At 34.8% G+C, this 13003-nt stretch overlaps 1 protein-coding gene across 1 annotated transcript in view; it reads left to right on the top strand.

Moving 5' to 3' along the window:
• LOC110456459 (glutamate receptor ionotropic, kainate 2-like) overlaps positions 1-12997 on the top strand; it is a 209590-nt gene extending 196593 nt beyond the window's left edge. The window contains exon 14 of the mRNA XM_021507236.1: positions 6875-12997. Coding sequence (XP_021362911.1) covers positions 6875-7141 — 267 coding nt within the window. The 3' untranslated portion in view covers positions 7142-12997. The remainder of the gene's footprint in view (positions 1-6874) is intronic.
• Positions 12998-13003: the final 6 nt, after the last annotated feature.

The raw sequence follows: 13003 nt of genomic DNA, 5'->3' as shown, positions 1-13003 counted from the left end.
CCCCCCCCCCCCCCAACACACACACACTAAGACCCTCACGCGCTAACATCCGGGCCAACAAGATTGATTAATATAAGTTGAAATAGCTTATTTCATAATTGTTGTTAAATAATTAAAATTTATATTTTGCTATGTTCGTATTCGCACAAACTGGTTAATATATACCATTCTAAGTACGAAACATTGAGGGTCACACACGTATTTTAACTATGTAGACACCAGAAGTGGAATGCATGGGAGATCGATTTTGAAGAATTTAAAAGTGCTTTTGTCAAATATCGAACATCCTCAACTCAGAAACGTTTCATCTATTAGATCGTTTAACTTGTCCGCCACTCTTTACAGTAATCTTTGGAAAAAATACGACAAAGGCCAAGGTATAAGTGATTGAGGTTGATACTGTAGGAATGATTGCGTTCCTGGTTGACGTTATCTCTGTGTTTAGAGTAGAAGCAGTACTATGAAAACCGTGCAAAAAAAACTTCGATTTTGCTTTCAGATATATCAAAATATATTGATCACGTTAAAAGTATATACCCTTCTACAACTTGAAATCAAGGACACTACAGATTCTAATTTCCTCGATCTTTACTTACAACATAGGAAAAAGGGAAAGAAAGACGGCTTATTACCAAGCTGTACGAAAAGAATAACAATTTCGAGTGTCTTATCGTGAACTTTCCCTTTCTTGTTAATAACACCCTTACCTTACGGTGATTTAGTTTATAATTGCCTAGGTAATCTAGAAGTTGCTCCAAATATAATGATTTCGATGACAGCTGTCGACTGCTGACAAACCAATTTACTCACAAGGTTTTCATAACAACACAGGAATTCCAGAAATGGAGGGTTATGATGGATATAGGAAGGTTCAATAGTCGTCATTACGATTTCATTGTTGTATTTAAAAAAAAAAAAAAAAATTCTATATCTCTGTGTTTGATGAAGGTCTATCCTTTAGTTATGCTTATCAGTGTCCTTTGTCGTTTTTTAGCTCACCTGGTCCGAAGGACCATGGTGAGCTTATGCCATACCGCAGCGTCCGTCGTCCGTCCAGTAAAACGCTACTAGTCCTGAACGGCCGAGTAGATTTTGACTGAATTTGGTCTAATGCATCCTTAGGTCAAGGGACTCAATTTTGAATAAACCGTGGGTGTGGCCCCCCTGGGGGCAGAGGAGCGGGTCCCAAGAGGGGAAATAGAGGTAAAACCTTTAGAATCCTTCTTCTACCGTTGGAATTAAGGGATTTTATCCTAATTTATTCTGGAGCATCCTTGGACCAAGGGGACTCAATTTTAAATAAACCGTGGGTGTGGCCCCCCTGTGGGCAGAAGGGCGGGGTCAAATATGGGAAATAGAGGTAAAACTTTTAAAATCCTTCTGTTACCTTAGGGACTAAAGGATTGATCCGAAATTAGTCTGGAGCATCCTTGGGCCAAGGGGCCTCAATTTTGTATAAATGGTGGGCGTGGACTGCCTAGGGGCAGAGAGGCGGGGCCCAATAAGGGAAATAGAGGTAATCCTTTAAAATCCTTCTCCTTCCACAGGAATTAAGGGATTTCTTTCCAATTTGGTCTGGATTATCCCTGAGCAAAAGCGACTCAGTTTTGTATAAACAGTGAGTGTGTTGTTCCCGTAGGGCCAGAAGGGCAGGGCCCAATAGGGGAAACATAGCGAATTCATGAACATTCTTCTTCTTCTGTAGGAATGACAGGATTTTGTCCAAGTTTGGTATGAAGTATCTTTGACTGAAGGGGGACCGATTTTGTATAAACGCTGTGTCTGACCCCCCTGGAGAAAGAGAGACGGGGTCAAATAAGGGATATAGAAGAATAGCTTTAATATCATTTTTTCTTCAGTTAGGATGAAGGCATTTTGACTAAATTTGAACAGTTGCATCCTATGGGAGGGAAATCAATGGTTTTTTAAATGGTGTGTCTGACAGCCCTGGGGCCTGAGAGATGGGGCCAATAGAGATAATTTTGCAAATTTTAGAAAATTCTTCTGTATGAATTACAGGAGTTTGTCCATATTTGGTGTAAAGCATCCTTTGGTGAAGGGGACTTAATTTTGTATAAACGGGGGCAGAGGGGCGGGGCCCAATAGGGAAAACATAGCAAATTCGCCAAAAGCCTTCTTCTTCTGTAGGAATGACAGAATTTTGTCCAAATTTGGACTGAAACACCCTTCGGTGAAGGGAACCAATTTTGTATAAACGGTGGGTCTTACCCTACTCGGAGCAGGCGGGGCCCAATAAGGGATATATAGGAATAGATTTATATTAATTCTTCTTCCGTTGGGATGAAGGTATTTTCACCAAATTTGGACAGTAGTATCCTATTTGGAAGGGAAATCAATTTTGTATAATTGGTGGGTTTGAACCCCCCAGGGGCAGAGGGGCAGGACCAAATAGGGAAAATAGAAAAATAGCTTTAAAATAATTCTTCTTCTGTGAGAATGACAGGATTATGTCCATATTTGGTCTAAAGCATCATAGGGTGAAGGCAATCTGATTTTGTATCAACGGTGGATCTGACCCCCTGGGGGCAGAGGGGCGGGAATAGGGGACACATAGCAAATTCTCAAAATCCTCCTTTTCCTGTAGAAATGACAGGATTTTGTCCAATTTCATATAAATATATCCCCTGACTAACCATGTAATTTATGTACACTACTAGCAACATCCAGCTATTCCAACTTCAATTTTGCCAACATTTCCAGGTTAGCAATACTCTGGGCCTCTTGTTTGTCAATACCGTTGGTCACACTTTGAGGACGTGACAGCATTTCTTAAATGACGAGTGTCGTTGCTGAAGCAAAAGACGCTTTTTATTTCCGGAACATCTGGTCCGATTTGCCACGTATTTTTTCAAGGATCGCATTGTCACTCTCTGCTTCGTTTACAGTTTGCCCTAGTTATACCGATGTTGAGTTTAGATTACGATCTTATTGACACCTCTGTATTTCCATGTTGCTTTAGTTTAAATCTACCATTTATCATACTTCCAAGTATAGATTGTGTTAAGCAATTTCCGTCTTTCGTTTGTTGACATGAGTTTAATCCTACATTGTATATTCAAATGTTATATTGGTAATGAAATAAGGTGACCAAGCTAGAAAATTGTATATATGATAAACCGTGTTTAAATAACTATATCTAAATTATGATATACCAGTTCATGATGTATGCAAATAGTCAAAGATGAATTTATGAACTTGTACAGAAAACTATCATAGCAAAATATTTTTTATAACATAAATTTGATCGCCATAACTTGTGTAGAGATTGGGGTCCGATGACGGGAATACAGTTTGTGATGAAACAAGCATACAGTGTGTGGTATAATCGTATAAGTCTTAACTATGTTGGAAGCAAAGTGAACCTTGGCAATTTATCGAAATGATAATTAAAGTTAATTGAGAGGCTTTTCCTATTCTACATGAAGATATTAAAGACTAAAAGTATAGACTCTTCAATTTCGGTGGTGGTTGCTGTGGTGGAGGAGGTGGTGATATTAGTGGCACGGTTGTGTCGACTGTGGTGGAGTGAGGGAGGGGGAATAGCAGGAGGAGGGAAATTAGAGGGAGGATGATAGCAGGTACAGGGGTGAGGGCATTTGACGCCTGCTTGTTTATTATGTTAGGAGTATTGTTTTTGCATCCTGTGTCGTCGCAAGTCATCGTTACGTCTAAACTCAGTTAAGTATTTTCGTAAAACAAACGTTGTCTTCAAATCAATTAGTGATAATTGGGAAGCTTGCCAGGTTAATAGAAATAAAATTTACTTAAGCGATGGTATTACTTATATACTATTACTCGAAACAATCGTTTCTTTGTCCTTAATTAATGCAGGCCAGGCTGCTCGCAATTATTTCGTTCAATCAATTACACTGTTGCAAATACCTAATTTCCTAACGACAGGAAGCGTCCCTTACCTTAAAGTGGGAACATTTAGCAAATCACAGCAATAAACATTACGTTGCAGTTTATCACCAAGGTTGTATATATTTGTTTTATAATTACGACATTATCAAAATGAAACTTGTATATAAATCAAAGTGGAGCATAACGAAGGTCATTTATATTTCATTTTCTATGGCTTCAACATATGTATTATAATAAGAGAATAGATATTTGAAACATTGATATTTTTAATTGATTTCTATATATCAGATATATAAAAAATATTTCAAACAGACTGTTAAGTGTTAAAGGAATGCAATAATGATTTTATAAATTTAGTTGATTTGTATCTCGAATGTAATTTCTAAACAGTTAAATATCGCAGTATTTTATTCTTTACATACAGAGTGTAAATTTAACAGTAACGTATGACAGTATTCCATTCTTTGTATACCGAGTGTAAATTAAAACAGTTGAGTATGGCAGTATTTCTTAATTTTAAAGATAAAAGAGCATTGCCGTCATTTTCATTTTCAAAACAATCTGGGAAAGAGACTTCGATATATTATTTTCTAAAAACAATAATAACAGTTGTGAATGCAAACATGGCCTTTTATAAAACAAAAACTGTCATCAAGCTAGCAACTGTAACGGTATATATAGGTTTGACGAGCATACATAGGCCGTACTATTTAACACAGGGACACCATATGGCGGAATGGGATAACGAGACGCATACTGCACAATAGTATTGCCCTTTACATCGTACTGTTTGTATGTTGATAACCCCAGTCATATAAAAACATATTAAACAATATGTTAATATAAAAAAATATGGTGTGTCTTGAATGTTGACCATCATCAACTCGATATTTATCAACAGCGTTGGGAATTTATATTTACAGCTCTGGTCTACAGCTTTGAGTGTTAGTATCGATTGTCTGTATCCAATAGTATGCGTTTTACTAGACATAACCTCTTTGTTTTTGTTCCTTATTCTTGGTTTGCTAATTGTATTTTCTTCTAAAGTGTTGGACAGCTTTTGCTTGTAATTTGTACCGCTGTCAACTGTTTGATTAGGTATCTTTTTATATTTATATCGCGGTTTTAATATTGAAATTCTCGTTTCATATTTTAATTCCAATCATAGGCAGAGAGAGTTGTAATTGATTTGTATTAGTTCCAACATGTCGAGTATTCTTTGTTATCGGTATTGTTATTATCGTCTTGTCTAATTATGTATTGTGATTTGCATCACAGTCTATGATTTGAACACTAAATGTTTGTGAATTATTTCTATCGCTGTCAGAAGCATGAAGAATAAATGCTTGTTATTGTATAACTGTCCAAAGGTTCAATATTTGTATATGGACACTTGCATAAATATTGACCAGTCAAATGTGTTTTAATAGCGTTTAAAGGAATACACATTCACTGTTGATTATTTGTATTGATATCAAAGGCTTGAACAGCAATTGGTTTCAATTTGCGTTGGCACTGTTTGAGTATTTTATTTGGGGTTTCTTATCATTGCTAGAGGTTTTAACAGTTATCTTTGTTATTTGTCTTTTCGCTGCTGCAGGCTGGGACAGTTATTGTTTGTTATTTGCATCGCTGCCGCAGGCTTGAACGGTTACACTTGTTATTTTCATCAATGCCAAATAAAGTTTTTATTTTTTTAATCGTTTCCAAAGACGTGAACACTTCTTGTTTGTTATTTGTATCGTTGCAAGAAATGTGAACAGTTATTGTTTCTCGATCCACTGTCAGAATTATGTGTGTCCTACTACCACGTACAGATGTCTGTAAACTGTACTGGTTTCAACGGCTTGAAAAGCTACTATCCGCTATTATAAAAGGCTCTGTCGGGTTTTTTCGTCGTTGTTGAAGGGAAAGGGAAAGATCGTATTGATATGAGGAGGGGGAGAAGGAGGGAACGAGACCACTAAATAGAGATAGTATTCACTATTGTGGGCAATATCGTAAACGTTTGACCTCGTAACTTATATAGCACTGTACTTGTTTTCAAATTATTAACTCGCATATTTAGTGTTTATGTAATTCTACGATATACAGCGTAGATGACTTGGGTTTTTTCCAAGACTTATTGGAAATATGGTCCATCTACAAAACGAGACAGTCACTAATGGTCTATAGCAGTAGCTACCTAATTGACATCAGCCGATGCGAGCTGAGATGGAGAGGCTTAACATACCAATAAACAGCTCACATGTCATATGCATGCCTTACTGCAACTTGAAGTGTTATGTTCGGTTAATCGGTTTGTTTAATAGGATATTACTTATTTGCATTTATTGCCGTTGTAACTAGCCAAGAGGTCAGACTTAGCACTCCGTGCACTCTTAATCAAACAGACCTTGAGACAAAAATATGTTTTACTACTGTGGATGTTTCATACATTGAAATGGTTCAGTAGGTGTTTCGAAGATCTTAATTAGGTCTTTGAGATTCCATCCCACACACATGGATGCTATTCTAGAACCGTCGTTGCATAATAAATATTAATTTCTTTTAACATTATAAAACACACTTTTAAAAATACCACTGGCTTTATTGTGTTGACTGCATATCAACTTTTATTTATCAACAATATTGTGATATAATTGTTACCACATATATTTTGGTTGTAAGCCATGCCCCAGCATTCGTTGCAGAGTGTAAGAAAGATGTAAAGGAACTAGATTAATATGATATACTCATTGCAACTGACAATCAATCTAAAAGTGAACATTTCTTACGGTCCTCAAGGGTCAAAGCTTTTCATCTAAACTGTACCATCAAAAACATGTCTCCTTAAGCGTTATTCCATTTTCCCACCTATTTCTATAAGTAGAGTTGTGAAATTCATATATGGAGATAATGGTTTTTCTTCTTTTAAAAAAAAAAGTTTTTGTTAGTTTTTGGGTTTTAGAATTATTCATGTTATAAGTGTTATCTTGCTACATTGCAGCAATCCTTATGCTCAGAGATGGCAGATGAGTTGATGTTTGCTGTCCGCTGTCACGGATCTTCTAAAAAGCCTAAATTTAAACGGACTTGTGCTAAGTGCAAGAAAAGGCATATAACGCATTGCCCATTAACGGAGGTGCAGGTGGACTCGCCAAACGGCATGTTGACATTACATGAGATGAAGAAGTCACCGAATCAGCCGTCAAAAGAATTTCAGTTCGGCGAGGGAGGTTACCTTCATGTGGACTACAGTGATACCGATACGTAGCAATGGCTACAGTAGTGTATATGTACCTCAGTGTCACATAATTTCAATGACAGCTGGTCTGCCATATTGAATGTGTGATGTCGTTGGCTAGTTTATGATACGGGAACGCTGTTGGCTCATCCATACATCAACCATTTCAAGTGGCGATGATTTCACTTTTGATCATTCATCAAACCGCAGATGCCATTTACGATACTAAAACCAAATAGCTGCAATCCCAACAGTGAATTTTAAATTATCATATTTGAGAGAACTTAAATGTCCCGATCCTCCTGTTCGTCACTGTCTCCTTATCTGGAGTTATCTCTTACATCAGTCATTATAGGTGGTGACTCGCTTAAATAATCGGGAAGTGCCTTATGGTATAAGCCCTTCAGCTTAAAATAGACTGGCTAAAACACAAGATATGTTCCATTTGACTCTGGCTTGGTGAACACATAGTATTGTCTGAAAAAATAAAGGTTCAATTCCTTTATATGATAAAATAAACCATCTAGGGTGAATAGTTGTATATAAATGTCACTTGACACCAACTGAAATGAAAGTCTTATATTAATGTTGCCACATGTTTACAACAACCATACGACGCCTGTTGAAACGTGTGTTGCATAATCAAAAGATTTATATAAATAGTCACCGTATCACAGATTTTATAATTATCAAATATATGAGATTTCTTTGAGATACCAGATCTGCAAGTGAAAAGTGTTTTTTTAGTTTATTATGTAGTTACTGTAGGAATAACTGAGCAAGAGCATAACATTAAATATAAGTTTTGTTATACGTTTTGCTGTTGAAACAATTATATAATGAGAAACAGTATTTGTGCTGCAACAACAAAAAGATTAGAATTAGTTCATACCATGTACTTGTAACAAAACAGATCAAAATGTGATGAAACAACCGGTTTACGCCTCCCAATTCTAAACACAGTTATGCACCCTTGGCCGGATCCAGCTAGTAAGCAACAGTACATTGTGTACATACCATAACACATAATCTATATATATATATATATATATTTATGTCCAGCTTGTACATAAGATTAGGACTCCATAACGCCTTTATTCATCTCATTGTGCATAGCAGAGAGGGGATTAGGAACAGTAAAGCCGAAAGTGTAATGTATATTTTGGAATCATAATTATATTTCGATAGCTATCACGTGTGTATATAAATGATATATATATAAATCTATGTATATATATATGTAAAATGGTACGTATGTAAACTTTACGATGATAAAATCAGCTAATTGATATTTCCATTTATTTCTAGCATATGTATGAAAGAAATGTGCATGGCTGAGGGAAAGAGTGAAGGCACAAAGAAAAAGTTTTTTTTTTATATCATTTGTGTGATGTTGCTTTAGTGTCTGTGGTGTACTGTAAAAAACTACTTTAGAATGCCCTGATCAGTCTGACAGTATATTTGGCAAAGTAGAAAATGTATAAAGATGTTTTAATCCTGAGCGGCATTATTCAAAATAACTGTTTGGAAAAATAACGCTTTTTCCTATTGCAACCTCAACATTTGTGAATTGTTTTCGCCCTCATTGTGGATAAATCAATAAAAACTACCATCTTGTATCACGACAGAGCTAACAACTTAAATCATAACGTGAACGTCATTGCTTAATTTTCTACTTTCCTTGTACATACTAGATACATGTCTTACAGATGACATCAGTATGCATTTAATCATGAACACAAGATATCATTTATGATGAATGTCAAATCGGGGAGCAAATATAGATTTGTGATACAAAAAGAAAGATGAAATGAAAGGGAGACGTGTGTGTGTTAATGATTTGATAGGTGTGTACATTTATTAATACTTAATGCTTTGAATTCATCGAATTGTCGTTTTGACTAAATTTAAATGGTCTGGCATAAACTCGGTATTGTCATTCCAAAGTATGAGAATACGTGGGACCTCATAATGACGATCAGTTTGTTTAGGGTTTATTCAAGTTCAACAATTTATCTAATATATGCATTTGTTTAATGGTGTATCCTATTTTTACCGTATTCTGTATTCTTTTTGTCACTATGGTTGTTTTTATAATGTGGAGATTAAATCATTTATAAGACTGTCTTTTCCGTATCTGCCATCAATCCCTATACCACACTTACTTCCACGATAGATCATCATGATTTTTTTATACGAGTTTGTCTTATTTCATCTTGTAACGATGGTTAATAAGGTTTCTTTGTATTTTTTCGGTATCATAAGCTCGAGTTAATGTAAAAATACAAGGAGCTGCCATTTGTATTACGAGGACATAAATTATTGTGTCGCATGCTTTACCATATATGTTTTATACAGCAGCATTATAGATTAGGTTTGGTATATTGACGTACGTATATCAGCAAAACAACACGACTGACGTAATTTTGGAAGTGGTTTGTTAAAGTCACTTTTGATATCACAAACATTCTTCTTATATCTTCAATAAGATTAATCAGTTTGGCAATATGTGATATCAAAGTTTTACTTTCTACACACACAATGTAAGTATTAAACGTGTCGCAACGTTTTAAGACCGGCTAGGGGCTAAATCTACAACCTACCTATTACATATATGATGCAGTGGGTATACGCTCCCTATCGTTAGGCGAAACGTCCACGGGATAGTGACATGAAAATATACAATTTCGTCGCATCGTTGCACAAGTAAAAACAATCGCTCACTCAGTCATAGCTTTACAAAGTGGTCAGTCGGTCTTGAAACGTTGCGTCACGTTAAATTGTTTGTGAAGAAAGTAAAAGTCTGATATTCTTCTTATACTCTGCTGAAACACTTAAACCTAACCCATTCCATTTTACATCGACCGTTCTACTTGTGTCGTCTTAATATCAACCTCGTTTTATTAGAAAGAAATGGGTTTTTTTTCATTACAATTACGTAACCTACGGGGAATACAAATGCTGATTTTAATATTCTTAATTGAAATTTAAGTTCATTATCCGTTTAACGTTGCAAACAAAATGACAATTTTCTTATTCACGAACAACATTGTATATAAATACTTTGAAAATTGGAGAGTGTAGGTATATGAAGTTGACACAGGCAAGCTTAAGAGAGTATGATAAGCACGGATGAGCGACGTGTATTCCACAAACATTTTGAATAAAAAGTGTGTTTGGTTTCAAATTTGGTACCAGACGATTGCATTATTTATCTCAACGGTTTCAGTCACCTATTATTACTAAACGATCACAACGATGGTATGCATCAGCACCGTGTTGATGCGGTATTTTGTTTCCAATATAATTATCAGTCTCTTACATAGATACATTCACTTTAGGGGCCAACGATACAGGCTGTTTATGTGTATTCTCTTTTCGAAGAAATGGAAAAGTTAACTTAGTTACATAATCTCCATTACAATTTGACTTTATTAAGTTTGTATTCATACACTTTATGTTGGTTTAATCAGTATAATTGTATATGTATATATCAATGTTACTAATTTGTTTCGCAAATGCGCGAGTAATGTGTTGTTGATATTGTAAAAAAATGACTATTAAAACGAATGGTGTCATAGATTATTTTTATCGTTTCATTCATTAACTTATATTGTCTACAAATATTGTTTATTTATCATTTACACTGAAACTTCCACCGATGTAGGACTACGTCAGTCTCCCTTCTTCCTTGAACAATTCAAGTACAAAGTACAATATGAGTTTGTGTGCAATGCTTAAGTCTTAACGATTCTAAAACGGTTTCTATAATGAAATATATGCAATACATAAGTAAATAGAAAGCTCTAGATGTTTTACATATTAACATAAATTTTGTCTATTAGTACTGGAAACGTGTTAAGGGTGTGAAATAGACAAAAAGATCCGATTTGTTCATAAAGCTTATGCAGCTGTCAAAACACTTAGTATTTTATAAAAAGCTAAAGACCATGCTTGAATCGAAGATGTAGATATAAATACATATCGTGGCACTGTCTGCAGTTAGGTTGATTCATTAGTATCACGCCATCCCACAAGATGTGTACATCTGAATGTCTGCATAAAAGTATTTTTTATAAAAAGTGTAGTTCTCCATACTACCACTGCATTCAATAAGCGCAATGAGTTATCAAAGGTAAATAAAAATAACATTTTGTGGCATCCTAACCAGAATAAAATCAAAAGTGGAGTGAATTACTTTCATTTAAACTTTTAACATTGACTATTTTATACTCAGTAAAATATGTAATCAGGTGTTTGTTTCGATGAGGACATGTACACGAATTGCAAAAAGATTTATTAATACTTGCATTGTCGTGTTGGTGACATTTTTGTCAGTCTGTATCGATAAACGTGATATCTAAATTTTACTATTAAGTAATTCAGAAAATCTTGTTTTTGGCATTGTATTATATCTTAACAAGCGGTTGTTTTATGTGAACGTTAATACCAGCAAATCTTTCTTCTACAAACGAACTTTCAGTCGAACATGTCCTTAAAATCTTATAAATACTGAACAGTATGCCAGTTAATTACCTCAAAATATCATTTAGAGGAATTGTTTATGGTGTATGATTTTAAAAGTTTATAAACATATACATTGTTTTTTCAACTGATAATTCAAAGTTGCGTACTTGCAAACTGGTTGCAATAACTACAGATGATTTAACTGTGACGTAAATTTGTATATATTTTACAGTATGTATATAGTTACCTTTCAAAGCTTCTGTTTCAGAAATTAAAAAAAGATGATCATAAAAATAAATTCTTAAAACAGATAGTGCTTATCCAGTAAGTGGGTCAGATCAATCTATTTCTGTTCAGAACAATGCATTTCTTGACATTAATTTCATTCAAGGGACATAATTGTAAAACGGAGGAGATATATCAGAATGATCTCCCTTGTCATATGAATAGGAAAATGACATTCGGGTTACCTCTCTTACAGTGTACATAAAATAATCATGTTGATCTTTTTGTATTTGAATGTATTGAAAAGATTCAGAAAGCTGGGAAAATGTGGTTCTTCTCTTAATCTAGTTGTTCCTGTATTGTGATGTTATGTGTTTTCCGTTAATAACTAAGTTGATATTCGGTATGAATTGTGAATAGTCTAAATGTGTTTCCAACTTTTTCTGACTGTTCAACGAAGATTTTTATTTACCGTGTTCCTAAGATGAATAAAGTGAATGAAACTTACCACCGTATCATGTTTTATTTTTTGTAACTGTACAAACGTTTGGTAAGAATTCACGTATGTAACACTTCTAAGGAAAAAAAACAGTAGTTCCTGTCTTTATAAAGGTGTTATGTAGGTTTATGCATATTCAATATTTTGCTTTATAAACAATGCTGATAGGACAACAAGATAATAAATGTGTATGAGTTTTGCGGGTTAATTATGATACTCTTTTCATCATCAATTAACATAAACGCTATGGTCAATTTTCCCGACGTACATGGATATAACAGATATGAACATTTGTAAGGCGATGTCTCACCTATCCGGAAATGTTCTCCTCCTAGCGACATTACTAATATAGGAAGCTCCTGAAGATAATTACTTTCTCACTCTGTTCTTTTGTAAAATGATACCATGTTTATAAGTCATGCACTGAAAGCAGCATGACACTGCAAATTGTGATGTTATTGCATGCTGTAGCAACACGTAGGTTTTATAGATAAGTGATCTTTTTGTCGTACAGATAATTGTTCTAACTTTAGTCTTAGACTGTTTACGATCTCTGGAAGAGAACAAGCTACCAAAGCATATACTTTTCTTTTTATATGAACCTGTGTAGGTAACGTTCTTCCTTATGTGATATTACCCCTTCATTAGGGCTAGAGAGGTTTCCTTATATCGGAAATATTTGTCTTTAGCTTAAAATGTTA

The sequence above is a fragment of the Mizuhopecten yessoensis genome, unplaced genomic scaffold, assembly GCF_002113885.1.
Source record: "Mizuhopecten yessoensis strain PY_sf001 unplaced genomic scaffold, ASM211388v2 scaffold8745, whole genome shotgun sequence".
NCBI classification, from domain to species: Eukaryota; Metazoa; Mollusca; class Bivalvia; order Pectinida; family Pectinidae; genus Mizuhopecten; species Mizuhopecten yessoensis.
This window is presented reverse-complemented; position numbering and strand designations above follow the sequence as displayed.